Here is a 17,168-nt window from a genome sequence, read left to right on the forward strand (position 1 = left end):
GTACCCCAGGGGGTGATGTCTGAGTGAAATTAGTACCTATGGGGTGACCAAAGTTTTAAAAATAAATAAATTGGGGGCCTTTTAGCCTTTATTTTTTGCAATAGGACAGTGGAAGAGAGACAGGAAGACGTGAGCTGGGAGAGAGAGAGAGACAGGGAAGGACCCGGGCCGGAATCGAACCGGGGTCACCAGTGTAGTAGTCCAGTGCCCAGCCGTTAGAGCCATGGTTGGACCTTAACTGAGTTTTAATTTGGTGCTAATCCTTACTTTCTACAATTCTCATTTTATCGATTACACACCTGTGCCAAGTTGATGAAAAAGCCTCTAACTCCCTGTCCACAATTCCTACTCTATCCCCCAGGGGGCGATGTCTGAGTTGGACGTGGAAGTGGAGACGGAGTCGCTGGTGCTCCGGGTGGACGCGCTGCTGGAGATGGCCACGGTGGCGCTGCGGCAGTGCCGCGAGCAGGCGGAGGGCACGGCGGGCCTCATGGCGCAGCTGCGCGAGGAGACCCAGGGGCTGCGTGGCATGAAGGACGAGACGGAGCAGGACATGGTGGAGATGAAGCAGAACATCGGCGAGCTCATGGACACCAAGGCGGCCATCGAGGCCCGCCAGAGGCAGGTCCGCAAACTCAGCAGGACACTCTGACACAGACCAGGCTGTCATCCGTTTGTTCATTCATTCATTCATTCATTCATTCATTTCATTCTCTCACTCTCTCTTTCTCTCTCTCTCTCTCTCACTCACTCACTCACACACAAGCACACACAGTGTTGAAATGTTTCAATCCAATTGTACAAATGTATAGTTTACAGTGTACATACAGTAACAATAAAATACACTTAATTCTATTTATTACACGCGCGCGCAAGCACACTTATGGAATTGGGAGTTTAGTGTCCTTCAATGTCATGCACCTTTGAGAGAGCATGTAGAAAGTAAACTACTACATCTACTTGACCTCTGATCTCTCTATAAGAGCTTTTTAGAAAATGTGCAAAATAAAGAAAATGTTTTACTGAAAATTTTGCATGGCTGTTGGCTGTATTTGACTCTGTGTGTGTGTGTGTGTGTGTGTGTGTGTGTGTGTGTGTTTGTGTTTGTGTGTGTGTGTGTGTGTGTGTATGAAGAATATTTTCTGCGTTATGAATTTGAAATTCCCCACAGTACTTTTTTACAGGCATACTGCTGCCTTTAAGATGGGGGAAAACTTACAATCCCTGGCTTTAACTCTCTAGTTTACAATTATGAGGAGTGCACACTGTGTTGACCCTGTCTACCAGCAATGGGCTGTAGAAACTGAATGAGGCTTTCTTTGTGGAAGTGGCCACATGCCTTCCGATCATGCGACTGAGAAAAGTAAAGTAAAGGGCAGTCGACTATAAGACATGCATAGCACAGTATTCCTTAACAATACAGCCTGTTCATGCCAGCTTAGATTTCCTCCACAGTGGTGAGCATTCTGACAAATCACAATAGGCATGTTTGTGATGGCGCAGGTCTGCAAGAGCAGCAGCAGCAAAGATAATCTTTAAACAACACACGTCAGCGCTATGACATTAAACTGGTATCCTACTGTAGATCAGGGGTTCCCAAACTTTGCATCTGTGCCCCAGTTATCTAAAACTCTACACAAAGTCTTTCCAGACTGGGCCCAGTATGTATCTCATGATACCCTTTACAAGTGTAATACTAAGCTTCAATTTCACCGCTTCAAAAAAATGTATGTAGTGTGTCCTAATATTTGAAATCCGGGATAATCAAACTTTCAAAGCAGTTCAGGGACAGGGAGAGCTGAAACGGGACACAATTTGGTTAAAATGCAGGAAATTGGTTCTAAGAAATACAGTACAATTTTCTTCTGGGGAAGGACCCCCTAACCCCCCGCGACAATAAAGTGTACCCTATTTTTCTCACAGACAGTTGGCAACCCTGAGGTTGTAGGCTATGTTAGTGTATTTTTAACCTTGGAAAACAAAATGAGATTTCAAACAGTAGCCCATTACATTCCATGAATCGTTTATTGACACAGCTGTTTCAGATAAACTCACCACATTGTCAGAGGACATTTAGCAAAGGACGTCGTCAATAGTTGATATGTGAATATGCAGTGTTTCCCATACATTGAGAAAACTATGGCGGCCCGCCATAGTTTAAATTTGGCCGCCATAGTTTCCGAAAATGAAAAAAAAAAAAAAAAAAAAAAAAAAAAATTTTTTTTTTTTTTTTTTTTTAAATTTTTTTTAACTTTTTTTTTTTTTTTACGATTTCCGTGTTTGTTAAAAGCGATTTCAATTACGATTTCCTTCGCATTTTCCTCCTGGAGTAAATACATCCTATAGAGAAAACCACAAGTGCTTGAAAGAGAGTGCTTGTCAAGTTGTTGTAGTTAACTTGGGTTTGGGAGCAATAAAAAAAAAAAACCTTCCGAGAAGGGACAGTTGGGATGAGTTTACTAACACTCCCCAGGCTTTGTTTTACAGTTGTAATGAGTTAGGTGACAGGCCTTCATTGACAAGGCAGAGGAGACATCGGGCTGCGTATAGAAGTGAATGTGTAATGAATGTGAATATAGACATAAATGTGTAATATGTTGTTCAGCCCTTTTAATGGGAGGAATTTTGAAAAACTGGCCCTGTGACCAGCACCCCTCATGTAGAAGGTGTACGCCTATGTGTGTGTGGGGAAAAGGCATAGCCTACCCTCTTGGACCCTTTTTGTTTATGCGTTAACAATTTCACTCTTAAATTCTTATCTCCCCTGCATGTGTATTATGTGGCCTCATTTCTCAAAATATAAATGGTTGAAATGTAGGCGTAGGCCTATAGTTTCTCCATGCGCCAATGTCATACTGTACTCATTGTTTTGCCATTTTGCATTTACACTGCGTGAATACCCCCCCCCCCCCCCCCCACAAAAAAAAGCCCGTGAAAAGACCCCCCCCCCCCCCCCCACCCCCCCCCCCCCACCCCCCCGGACAAAAAAAACCCGACTGCCCCCATAGTTTCCAAAATTTCTGTGGGAAACACTGAGATGGCACAATTGAAGTTACCTGTATAACTCAATGTCAATGCTGGTGTTCAATTCACAGTATGAATTCAAAGAATACAGCCGTCTTCACCAAGTACCTGAAGTGTATCTGAACGGTTACTTACATGCTATTACATACGTTGGAGAGCAAATTCCAGCAAATTACTCCCGTATATGCAAGATTCATATTTACACATTTAGCTTGTTTACTAAAATAAAAGATCATAGATAATTAAAAAGTATGCATCATCTGAAATCTATTTTTATCTCTAAAGAACTACACATCTACTAGTAAACAAATGTCATGGAGTTAGCAAGGGCTGTATTCTCACCATTCTCTTAATAAAAAGAAATAGGACACATTTCAGTCCACACATTCTTTCCTGTCCACCGACATTTCATAGCAAGAACATTTCCAAAATTCCTCACAATCAAAAAAACACTTAAAAGTTTCCAGTGTCTGTTTCTGGTCATCTTGGTTGTTATGTGAGATGCTTACAGAAGTTATGTAATTATGACAGTTTAGTTTACTGTCGATGTGGTGAATGGCATTCATCCTCTCTAGAAAGGTTTTCAGTAATGCATCACATCTGCACCATATTACACAGGCTATGCCTGGCTGTTGCAACTGCAAGTTTTTTTTCGAGACTTTGGTCTGGCGAATTAGTGTACTAGGCAACCTATTTCTCTGCAGGAGAAGCAAAATGTGTCAAATTACAAAAGAAGTCGTCGGAATATAACTGGAGCTACAGACGTTTCGGACCTAGTCCATAGTGGAGACATTGATAATGGACTAGGTCCGAAACGTCTGTAGCTGCAGTTATTTTCCGATGACTTATTTTGTAATTTGTCGGCCACAATACACATTTTGAGCTTGCAAGCCTTGTGTGCGCCTCATCTTTTTTGACTGTCTTAGTATCACTATTTTTGGTGAGCAGTCGCACCAAGCAACACACGATTCTAAGTTAAGGCGCAGATGCCAACCTTTTTTGGTTTCCTTAGCTCACGTTCATGAAATGCTTCCGTATGCTACTGGTTGAACCTACAATGTACCTACAACCCCCCATTCCTTCATTCACTTGTTGACCGAAATAGTGTGTCACTGCTTTGAACCTGCCTCTGAACCATTTAAGATGCTAGATTTTCAACGGCTTCCATTCCTTGGGGTGACCAATGTTTTAGATAGATTGGTTTTGCCAGATCAAAACCTAAAAGAGATTTGCAGTCACAACAGCCAGACTAATTAATGCAGGCACTTCCACATCTTTCTGAAGCTCTTCAGCCTCATGAGCTCAGTTAATGAAGCGATCGACTTTCTTTTCACAAACATGTCTACACTGATTAAGTATAACTCTCTATGTATGTCTCAGACACATTATGTTTCATAAAGCATTATATGATCTAAGGCAGCATTTTAACCTTTAAAGGTGTACTGTGTAGGATGTGGCCAGAGTAGGTATTGCAACTATCCTGCTCATTGAAACGGTACTGCTTATTGCAAAATATGATCATCATATGATTATCATTAATATTTACTAGGCACATCTATCCACAAAGTTGTGAATCGATATCCTACTTCTCGAACATGAATCGATATTGGATCGCGATTCGATCTTTTGAACCCAGCCCTAATATTTACTAAGTAATAAACCAATATTCACTAGTAGGACCAAAGTACAGACATTTTTGCAGCTAAAAATGTCCATTTCCTGAAATTAAAAATGGCGGACAATGGAGAAGATCCCCCTTTTCATGTATGAAAAGTGCAATTTTCCCAGTCATAATGAATACTTAGAATTTGATGGTGGTGGTAAGTATTTGTTTAAAAAGTAACACTTGTGAATGGGAAGCATGAATTCTGGAAAAGAACTACTAAAAATATTACACAGATCACCTTTAAAGGTGCACTATGTAATATTTTGTAGTTTAGTATTTCCAGAATGCTTGCTGCCCATTCACAAATGTTACTTTTTAAACAAATACTTACTAGCACCATCAAATTCTAAGTATTCATTATGAAAAGGGAAATTGCACTTTTCATATACGAGAAGGTGGATCTGCTCCATGTCCCCCATTTCACATTTTTTTGCAGCAAAACTTCCTGCACTTTGGTCATACTAGTAAATATTAGTTTATTAATTAGTAAATATTTACGAAAAGATAAAATGTGGTAATAGGCAGCAAAGTTTCAATAAGTAGCTTAACTGCAATACCTACTCTGGCCATCACCCTACACAGTGCACCTTTAAAACTGCTGCCGGTGTAAACTGAACTCAACCCTACTGATTTTCACTGACCATGCTATTTGTCCGAGTGTGTGTCTCTTAACAGGCACCTGTCTACATGTATATGTGTATACTATACAGTAGGTGCTTGTTCACACAAATGCACGTGTCTGTGTGTCTGCGGTACGTGTGTGCGTACATGTGTATGTGCATCCGTATGCATGTGTGTGCATGTCTCTGATTTAATTTGCCAGTAAGTGCACACGTGTCTGTGTGTGTGGATGTGTGTGTATGTATTTTTGTACCTGTGACTACACATGCACTTACATGACATGCATAGGTGTGTTTGTATGTACTGTACTGTATCAGCCAGTTTGTATGTACTGTATCAGCCAGTGTTTGCCCTTCATTGAGCGAATGTCGTCGGCGTGACTGCGCCACTGAAGGGTCAGCTGAGGGGGGTCATGTGAAGATGGCGGCCATGTTGTTGTGGTTACATGATCCGCGCCGGGCGGTGGAAGAAGGGCTCGGTCTCGTCCGGGCTCCAGGCCTGCCCCCTGATGAAACCGCCGTCATGACGACGCTGCACCGCTACCACGGCAACGATCAATATCCAGAAGAAGAAGTTCACCCACACGGACCTCTGAGGATCAACACCAGGCAGACAGACAGAAAGTCAACAATACTATTCTTTCCTAAAAAGGCAACATGCAGTAACATATTTTTTGAAAATTGAGTTTAGACTGAAAATAGTTTTCATAACAACTCCTTTATCTTGTGACAAAGCCTTATGGTCCAAATGTGTCCCATTTTAGAGATATTGCTTTGTCAAAATTCCTTTAACTATGATATCCAACCTTATATCAAGACTTTAAAGGTGTTTCCATAGTTACTGAGCATTGCTTTTGTAAAGCAGTATTATTCTGGTTAAGTTTCATTGCACCATGGAGAGGACAGTGCCTTCTTAAATCATCTCAGTTTAAAAGTTTTGTTGTGTTTAAGAATGCTAGACGAATGCATCATTACCCACAGATCAGTGTGAACTACTAAATATGTAATATGAGGTTTATGAGGTAAGCAAGAGGACCACCCCTTCGAACACAAGTATTATTTTAGAAATATATATTTTACATGGAAAAGTATCACCACCCACATATTTGCAAAGAAAACGAACTGCACTGACCTCTGCTCGATGGAGTCCTGAGGAGAACTGACTGCCATTGTAGGGGCTTGACCAGGTCTTATTCTGAGCCTCCTCACAACTGCAACACATGCAACCAAAGCAGTTATTAGCGCAGAGCCGGATTTAGAAAAGGTTGGAGGTTGGAGGGGCCCAGGGCAGGTGCCCGTGCAATTATATCAATATACATGTATATAAAGAACAAAAATACATTTAGAACATGTCTCTGTACATGGGATGGGGGATGTGGGAAATTGAGTTAAAAGGAAAATGGAGGACAAAACATTTGAAGTTGAAAGTACTACAGTACTACATGATGTGCATCTGTTGAAACCTCCATCATGTACAAACCCCAACTCCGATGAAGTTGGGACGTTTGGTAAACATTGAATAAAATCAAAATGCTATCATTTTCAAAACATTCAATATATTCATTAGATGGAGAATAGTGAAAAGACAACATATTAAGTGTTAAAACCGAGAAAAAATATTGTTTTGGGGGACATATGTACTCATTTCTAATTTGATAAATCCAACACGTCTCAAAAGAGTTGGGACAGGGACAATAAATGGCAGCAAATGTCGAGGAAGACTAAAAACAAAACAAAAGACAACACTTAAAAGTGAAATACATTAACCGATGAGATGATTTTATATAAAAAACAGTGTTAATTCCTATCTTGGACATGATTTCACCAGCTTAAATGGTGGGTGTATTCCTTGTCATGTTTTGCAGTGTTTTCCTTTCTGTAGTGCTTACAGTGTGACAGGTCTTGACCAAAAACCCACCATTTTATCACCTGCTGGTCCTTATGATGGAGCCAAACTGTTAAAACATAGTAGAGAATGCAATTTGACCTTACTATGTGGCAGTAATCGAAGATCTCCCTTCAAAATATAATGCATGAGTGGCTTTTCATGCTGTTTAAAACCCATTTATACCATTCAGCACTGTATTTAACTCTACAGATGAGTGAGAACATCTTAACCAATACACTACTGCACCCGCATGCCATCATGGAGGCTGACTTTTGAAGCTAGCACTAACACAAGTTGGATGGTCCATTTTCACTGTAGCACAGGATGTGCAATTCTCTATTATTGTCAAAAAGAATGGACTTCTACAACTTCTGCTGACTTCTGTAAGCAAAGGGCAGTTTCCCATGTCTTCTGGGTTTAGTGAGCTCAGGTGCTTAGGAGAATGTTACACCCCTGTATCATTTGCACGCATTAAGCATTCTTAATATGGTCAATTTTCAATAGCTCTAGCACTCAAGGAATTAGAGTGAGACTACAGCCAATATATATTTCATGATGTCATGAACCTATACAATGATTTTAGTAACAAAAATATGTCTTATATACACTCAATCGTGGTAAATCAAAGGGAATTCAAAAATGTATGTAATAACTATGGTAATTATTCCCTTTGCATCTTTAATTCTGAGTGACTCAGCCTCTCTGTGATGATCTTATACCTGGACACCTATATTGTCCGTCAGTACAATTCATTTTGAAATGTTCTTCTTTGTTGTTTTATCTTATTTGGATGTTTACTAACTTTCACTGATCCCCGTCCCAACTCTTTTGAGACGTGTTGGATTTATCAAATTAGAAATGAGTACATATGTCCCCCAAAACAATATTTTTTCTCGGTTTTAACACTTAATATGTTGTCTTTTCACTATTCTCCATCTAATGAATAGATTGAATGTTTTGAAAATGATAGCATTTTGATTGTATTCACTGTTTACCAAACGTCCCAACTTCATCGGAGTTGGGGTTTGTAATAAGATCTCCATGAGTACATTTGGGACTGATCATAGTCATAATTGTGGTAATCAAATATTTGACAAAACCCTCAAAACTCTCAAAGCTTGTGCAACGAACTGGAAAAGGCCATGAGAAAAGGTTCTAAGGTTCTAAGGGTTCAACATTCTAAATTACTTCCAAACAGGAATCAATGTGGTAAAAAATGCATTGAGTAGATTAAAGTAATTATTTGAAAGGTTTTCAAAAAGAACTCAATTGTTCTGGCATTTGTGGTTCTGCGTCAACTGTAATCTAAAGATTAATTGGCTTGCTTGCGATTCACAATAGGCCTCAGTATGAAACCGCATAAGTGGTGGTGGTGAGACAGGTCAAACCTGGCTGCCAGGCTGTGTATTATGAACCTGCATTGACCCCAAACTCATTATCCACCTGACCCCACACTTATGCTCCAGGACCCCAAAGGATACAGCTGTGCCCTACAGCAAAGCCACACTGATGTAGCCAGAGTACCCATACAATGGCACCGTTGTCCATGAAGCATGTGACACACACTACATACATGAAATAGACATTTAAAAAATGTAAATGCCCACCGCGTAAGTTTTATAAAATCGTAATAAGAAATGGGCCGCCACTTTCATAGTATGAGCCATATAAATAAGCACTCGTACACTATTCCATATACAATGTTGCAGTTGCCCCAGCCATTCATTTCAGTTCATGTGACATGAAAGTGTTTCTATGTAGGCTTTATGACAAATAAATATCCTTGTGTCCTTGTATCCTTCTAGGTGGAATGTGTACGTATGTTTGCATTATTTGGATTTGAGAAAATGGGGCATGGGCCACTTTTATAGTTCGATATACCGTAAGAATTGTATAGTCATTATAAACCATTTATTAATCTTATATCTTTTCTGTATGGGACTTAATAGTAGGTATTACAGTATGTACTATATTGCTGTAAATTATACTTAAATGTATAATAATACATTTTATAAAGAGCTGACAAGAACTGTATCAGGCATTTGACGGGAAACAAAATGACATTACAATACAGTATTATTCTGTAACTTGAATGTTTTCTATAAATAATGTTGACAAAGACGGAAATCATTGAATGTGAAATTTAATACGCGTAACTACTTTGGGCAGGTCAGGTATTTCAATAAACCTGTGCCATAATCGTGAAATGGTTGCAAGAACATTTAAATGTAAATATTTCAAAAGAAGGCCTACCAAAATATTTTCCCATGACATTTTCTCTGCGCTGGAAAGCAGAGAAGCTTCCCATAGACATAGAGTAAGTATGCACTCTAAGGTGAGTTAAAATACAGTGTCATTTTCAAGACGTACTCTTGTTTCCCCCTTGCCTGGTTCACATCAGACCATATCACAAGTGTCTTTCAGACCGGATGAATTGTGCAAAGCAGCATGGGATTTCCCCTGCAATAGTTTTGGATGAGGACAACATCAGGTTAGCGAGGATGTTCCTATGAAGTGAGAACTGAAAAACTGGATATCACTCACCCACACTCACATATGAAATCAGGAACACAGTCAACCACACACAAGCACGCACGCACGCACCCACACTGCACACACGCATGCAAGCTCTCTCTCTCTTTCTCTCTCTCCTGTGTCTCGCACACACTCTCTCTCTCTCTCTCTCTCTCTCTCTCTCCTGCATCTCTGGCACACTCACACACACTCTGTCTCTCTCTCTCCCTCTCTGTCTCTCTCTCTCTCACACACACACACACACTGACAAAGTGGCTGTGACTGTAGGTGTGAGTCCTGACCTGGTGAGAGAGGGCACTGTCTGCAGGATGTGTAGACACAGGTGCTCCCGGCCGACACGCAGCACGCACCCCGATACCAGCAGGAAGAACACCACTATCCCACACACCATCAGCATCGCATTATGACCCGTCCTCTCCCTGCACACACACACACACACACACACACACACACACACACACACACACACACACACACACACACACACACACACACACACACACACACACACATTCACACACACACAGACAGACACATAGACATACACATGTACAGACACATAGACATACACATTAACACACACACACACACACACACACACACACACACACACACACACTTTTGTCAATAAAGCAATGTTTTTGCACTTTTGCTTTACTTTTGCCCTCACTATGTCGTCTCCCGGCCCCTTCTTTTTAGTGGGGACCATTTGTGCCCCATACAGTATCTGCCGAAAGTACAGTTACACACAGGCACACACAGACACACACACACAGACACGCTTGCACACACACATACACAGATACACAAGCACGGATGCACAAAGATGCATACACACACGAACACACACACATACATATGCACGCACATACGCGCGCGCGCGCACACACACACACACACACACACACACACACACACACACACACACACACACACACACACACACACACACACACACACACACACTATTGTGCTTATGGCCAGTCTGTTCACATAAATACCCAGCACAAAATAGATTTCGTTAAATCAGCAAGAAATCACCCCCAAGCATGCAATCAGCAATAGCATACTCCCTACCTAACCACACAGACACGTCAGCAGTGACACACACAGTGTAAAAGTTCAAGGTTGTACAAGTTACTCCTCCACACACACACACACACACACACACACACACACACACACACACACACACACACACACACACACACACACAGACATTGTGAAGTCAGACAAGGAGGTGAGAGGGAACGCGGGCTTTAGGAACCACTCAAAGGCAAACAGGAGAAAGAGAGAGAAAGAGAGAGACAGACAGACAGACATACTCCATATTTCTCTCAATTATAGCAGTGTCAAATGTGAAGCAAGAAGCCCCAACTCACATAATTAACATCTGCATGGGTCAGTGACATTTCAAAGCACACGTCAGGGTGGTGCAACAACAGCCCGTGCCAGTATCGTATGGATTTTTGTTTGTTTTGTTTTTGTTTTTAGTGGACTATCTAAGAAGCATATTCATGGCAGCCTATCAACCACCAATTACTAAATAACTTTTGGCCATTAGATGCCATTGCGACACCTGACGTCTGAGCTAAAAAAAAAAAACGTCCTTGACCACTGTATGACACCAGACATCACAGCCCATAACACATAATGATCAAATTTGGTCAGATACTATATCCTTAGACTCCAGAGGTGCCAAAAGTAAAAGTAAAAAAAGAAACGCAGTTTCCTTCCAGAACAAGTAACATTAAGTTATCTGAGTAACCAGTAGGCCTAGACCCGTGTACTTGTCTTACAATCAGCTAAGCTTAACTCTGCACTGGTTGGATCAAGTTTGTGTTGGGTCCTTGTAGGTTTTCAGTGTTTTTCATTAACAACACAGTCTATCTATCTCATTAGGTACAATGGAGTAAATGGTGTAACAGCTATGTAATGCCATGTGCTAGTGTTGTAATTACACCACATATGTACTTTAACTTTCGACACCTCTGTTAGACTCCAGTGTCTCGTATCATCATAAGGAGATGATACAAGGAGATGACGCCACGAGACATCTCTTTCCTGCCCCACAGTAAGCAATAGATATCTATGCAGTCTATGATTCCCCACCACAGTAAGCAGCCCACGGAGTCTGGAATCCCAGCACTGCCATCATGGGTAAGCAGTTAGGGTGTCAGACTTGTAGCCCAAAGGTTGCCAGTTCAACTCCTGACCCGCCAGGTTGGTGGAGGGAGTAGTTCACCAGTGCTCTCTCCCATCCTCCTCCAGGGCAGAGGTACCCTGAGCATGGTACCGTCCCGCAGCACTGCTCCCTTGGGGCGCCATAGAGGGCTGCCCCCTTGCGTGGGTGAGGCATAAATGCAATTTCGTTGCGTGCAGTGTTCACTTGTGTGCTGTGGAGTGCTGTGTCACAATGACAATGAGAGTTGGAGTTTCCAAATTGGGTGTTTCTTTCATTACTACCTGGGGCTTTGGAGGGCAGGGTAAACTGCATCAGAACAGATGTCATAAGTACATAAATGAACTGTCATCAGCATACGAAAATGGCTCAGGGAGCTGTAACGCCGGATAGATAATGGCAGATCATTTCCTCCCCCGACATAAACTTGCTCTCTGGGTGCGCATCACATCTTTATAGCCACACAGCCGAACAACAGCAGGGATCTTTATAGACATACACTAACAATACTTCACAGAGGACATTAAAAGAGTACCGGCATATGAAAGCCAATTCTGTGATGATCACACAGCTCACAACTTTTCCTAAAGCGGGACATTTTCCTAGCCTAGCTACTGCGACTGCTGCAAGTATCTCTTTTTCCCAACACAGTCCTGCCATGAAGAGTTCTAATTGGCAACGTCACTTAACCTGTACAAATAGGAAAATATTAATCTGGCTATTGGGACTGCAAGTCTCTTGAAGACTTAAGTCTGGTCAGGCAAACCATCTACAACATTTCAAATTCCCACGAAAAAAGGGGAATCAATCAATTTTGTGTATTTCAAGTTTCTCGATGGGGCATGTGCTTAAGGCAATGGAAGGAATCAGTTCAATAGTAGTTGAAGACCGTCTGTTGTAGACGGCTTGCCTGGACAGACTTAAGTATGGAATACTGTTTTTCAGGCTGACCAGAACGGTGACGGTGCCTGCACCAAAGTGCTCAACTGCGAACTATCCACGTTCATACCAGGCTCTGAACTTTTCGGCACATGCCTGTGTGTTACCCGGATGAACCTGCTGACGTCCATGTTGTTGTCGCGGAGAAAAAAATAGTATTTTCAGTTTCATTGCGAACAAACTTTCTGGTTCGCAAACGCTAACATCTGCAACGTTAACACGCCGGAAGGTTGGCACTTAGGTGCGCGAAAGGGCACCGGCATGGTTCTCAGTCTGCCTGAACGCAACAAAAGAGACTTGCAGTCCCGATAGACAGGCTTACATTTTCCATGCCATATGTTCCATCTTTTAAACAAAGATGGAGGCTCACGGTGTTGGGATTTGTGTTGCAAGTTCTTGAGGATCTTGGCACCATAGCTGCGCTAGCCCATTACGTGCAATTAGATTTTTTCATCAGACAGACACCTTCGATTCAATTGAATTTTAAGCAGGAGAAGCAGCTCGCAGTGGCATAGACATAGGCTACAGTATACATAGGACACTTCTGTAGAAACCAGTAGGCCTTGTCATATTTCCTCATTCACTTCCAAAACGGAACTTGGTATCACAGTGAAAACGCTAATTAAGCTCTTTGAACAGCAACTGTTCCACCAGGATTTGTACAGGAATGTGTTACATCCTGCTGGGCATTGCTGCCTGTCGCACCTCCTCCGGTGCCCATGGGTCAGCTGCAGGGTCATCAGTCGGGAACTTGTGACTGACTTGTCAAGCGAAGTAGGCTAGTTGCAGTAGCAGGAGCCGTAGTAGTAGTAGGCCTAGTAGTAGTATAGTGGTAGTAGTATTAGTGTGTTACAGAAGTTCCAAAAAACTATTACTGTATTATTAGCGGCATTATTTTCCATTCAGGATTTGATTGGTAAGTGTTCTAAGATCATGCGACCTTGGCTATGACAAAATACAGCTGATTGAGCGAAAGCTTGTGAGAAAGGGCGGGGAGAGAGAGAGAGAGAGAGAGAGAGAGAGAGAGAGAGAGAGAGAGAGAAAGAGAGAGATGGGGAGAGTGAAACATAGAAAGAGAGAGGGAAAGAGAGAGAGCACACAGAGAAAGAGGGAGAGAGAGAGAGAGAGCTTGAGGGAGAGAGAGAGAAAGAAAAAGAGAGAGAGACAGAGAGAGCACTTCTGCTTGCCTCTTGGCGTCTCCATCTACGCAGCTGACGTAGACCCAGTAGAGGATGAGGGAGAAGCAGTAGATGGCCACGAAGATGGAGATGGCTGACACGAAGTAGCACAGCGAGGGCGAGCTGGAGCTCTCGATGGTCAGCGACTGACCAGTGGCGTTGATGTGCACGCTGCCATAGAGGATGCAGCGGCCTGCAAAGTTACCCTGCAGAGTGGACAGGCATTACGTTAAATTACATTACACTACACTACATTACACTTAGTAAAGATACTCTACAGAGTAGACAGGCAGTACATCAAATTACATTACATTACATTACACTTAATAAAGTTACCCTACAGAGTAGACAGGCATTACATTAAATTACATTACGTTACAAATTAACCTGCAGAGTGGACAGGCATGGACGAACAGTTGGGAAAATGTTGTTGCAATGTAGAAATCTAATCAACAAAAAAGGATACAGAAATAATGCAGGTAAATGAATCGACGTGTTACTGTTTGTTCTTTTGTGTATTGAGCTACCTCTACACAATCACCAGAACCTTTTTAAGACTTGTACAGACCAGATTTCACAACCTGTCCAGAAGGCTACTAGTAATGCAGTAGGCTACTTATGCGCTACTGGTAAAGCTGGGGAAATCACCTCAAAATCTAGAACGTTACATAAGTCAGTCATGACATGGTGTTTCAATTCGGATTGCAAAGTTCGATTCACCTGGCTAGCTCCAAACCCAGACGACTCGTCCATCATATATTCCAGATTTGACAAAGGCGTGATCCATTACTCCAGAGAACACATATCCACTGCTCTAGAGTCCAGTGGTGGCATTCCTTACACCACCGCATCCAACGCTTTGCACTTGCACTTAGTGAGGTATGGCTTGGATGCAGCTGTGCTGCTGTACTGTGCTAAATGGGCTATGCACAGGGCTCTAAATTAGACCAACTTACTAGACACTTTGGCCCATTAGTGACTGTGTTTGGCTAAAAAATTAGCATCTACTAGTAATTTTGGCTGGTGTTGAAAAAAGTTAATTTAGAGACCTGGCTATGCATATATGAAATGTGTTACTGCTATGCATTACTAGGAAACCGGATATGCTGATATATAATCTATGTAGTAACATTTCAGTTAGACCTAATTCCCATACATTTCCAAAAAATGTTTGATTCCTATGCAAAGCTTCAATTTGAGAATTCCCAAATTTCAAACCAAGTTTAGAGTGAAATTTTCAGGCCCTTAGCAACCCTAATTTCAATAAGAGTTTGAACGTGAGTTTCTTTTATTTTCTGTTGCCGCTACAACATCTTGACAAAGACCTTTTTAGGCCAACGTGCATACAGTAACCGATGAAAATTTATATCAATATCAGCGATTGATGACTTTCTTGCTATACCTGCACACAGGAGCTTGACTGAAAGGTGGGTAGATCAGGATGGTTCAAGGGGCCTTCAGCTTCACAGGGGCCCAAGTGACTATGAGTAAATGGATGGAGGCAGTGGTGTGCAAAAATGTTTTTTTGGGGGGGCAGGCAGGTACTTAGGGGGGTGTTCGGCATGTCGAACTTCTGGCTGCCTTACTAGGCTATAGCGGCTATACTGTATATTATATCTGGTGATTTTTGTAACATGATCGTGAAGCATTTGTACATTATCATGTCAAACATGTGGGCCGCAGTAGGCCTATATCTAGCTTTCAAAATAGATTATAGATTATAGACTACTGGTAGCTCATTTTAATGAAGCACCCATTTCCGACAGAGCAGGAGCCTGAAATGATTTTCTCTCAAGAGGCAATTTCTTGCTGCACATGAAACCTAGTAGCCTAGCCTTCATAACATTTTCAAAAATAAGTTGGTTTGGCCATGCACATTCATTCTATGCTGTATCTGCTCTCATCATGTGTGTCTAATATGTAGAAACAGCTGACCAAGGTGTGAAGGACAGGATATCCAGCACACTAGCCACACTGTGTAGGCTAGTATGTGCTCAGCGGAAATGTGTATAGTGTGGTGACTGTCTGACATCCCTTCAGCTTGGAATGTTCCCTGGGGCCTCTCCATTCACGAGGGAAACGACTTCTGACCACCACACCAATCATACAACTGTTGCACACAACTGAACCGGCTCGCTTACTATTTTTTGTAAATGTCAGAAGGTCAGTGAAGTTGTTTGGTTTGATATCATCTGTGTTGGCCAATGGCTTACTCTGAGCTCAGGCATGTAATTTAAGTCCACATACAAGCTCTACCAAAACTTATTTCCTTATATTATATTTGTAATTGCATTGATTTGTAACACACATTTTAATACAACATTTTACGCAACAAAATAGGCAATCTTTAGGATTACAGTCTATCAGAGAGGATGTACCACAAGACTTTTTAAAAATACATAATCAACCAAGACGGAACTATAAACTATACTGAACTACATCACCTTGATAAAGGGGTTAGCTGGCCGAGTCATCAACAAGGATTTGTCCAATTCGGATAAAATATTATTTTCGCCTTGCGTAATTTCCATCCACTTTTGGTAGCCTAGGCCTAAATTATAGGCCTACAGATAGATAACAAACACAGATAGTTCTAGAAAAATAGACAACTCCAATGACAGCGATGTTTGAGGTTACTTGTACTGAAGTAAGTGACAATGTAGGCTACATCGTACAGTCTTCCCGCCATCCCGACCTCCCCACCTGACCTTACCTGAGTGACGGTGAGCGAGGCCGCGGCGATGATCCCGCTGATAAAGCAGCCTGCATACAGGACCAGCTCCAGCACCAGTAGCCACGGGAGAGCCATCATGACCATCTCTCCTCTCTCTCAACCGACTCGAAGAAAGCGGCACACCAGCGAAGGCACTCGTTCCACATCATGGGTAAAAATTATTGCTACAATGGTCTCGTTGAAGACATTATTGTTACCCCGAAATTCCTGTCAGTTTAGTCCTAATAAGTGGCACGCCATTAACTGGAACAGGAACTAGACGAATAGTCGACAGTTGTGGCAAGAGCGCGCGGCTAGACTGCGAGGAGGTTTCTGCTGCTTTTTTTATTTTTGGTATGTGGAAAGGAGTGGGCCTCGTGTTCATTTGTCATGCGGAATGATTTAGCCGTAATCCCCAAACCT

The 17,168-nt window shown here is 42.0% G+C and overlaps 1 protein-coding gene across 1 annotated transcript; it reads right to left on the reverse strand.

Annotated features, from left to right (window-relative positions):
- Positions 1 to 5,752: 5,752 nt before the first annotated feature.
- On the reverse strand, positions 5,753 to 16,878 carry tmem179bb (transmembrane protein 179Bb). Its single transcript, XM_063202185.1, has 5 exons — positions 16,746 to 16,878; positions 14,042 to 14,238; positions 10,015 to 10,152; positions 6,443 to 6,521; positions 5,753 to 5,902 (listed from the first exon to the last, which is right to left on the reverse strand). The coding sequence occupies exons 1-5, from the start codon at positions 16,848 to 16,850 to the stop codon at positions 5,753 to 5,755; spliced, it is 669 nt and encodes a 222-aa protein (XP_063058255.1). The 5' UTR covers positions 16,851 to 16,878.
- Positions 16,879 to 17,168: the final 290 nt, after the last annotated feature.

Source organism: Engraulis encrasicolus, chromosome 7, assembly GCF_034702125.1.
Source record: "Engraulis encrasicolus isolate BLACKSEA-1 chromosome 7, IST_EnEncr_1.0, whole genome shotgun sequence".
Lineage (NCBI taxonomy): Eukaryota > Metazoa > Chordata > Actinopteri > Clupeiformes > Engraulidae > Engraulis > Engraulis encrasicolus.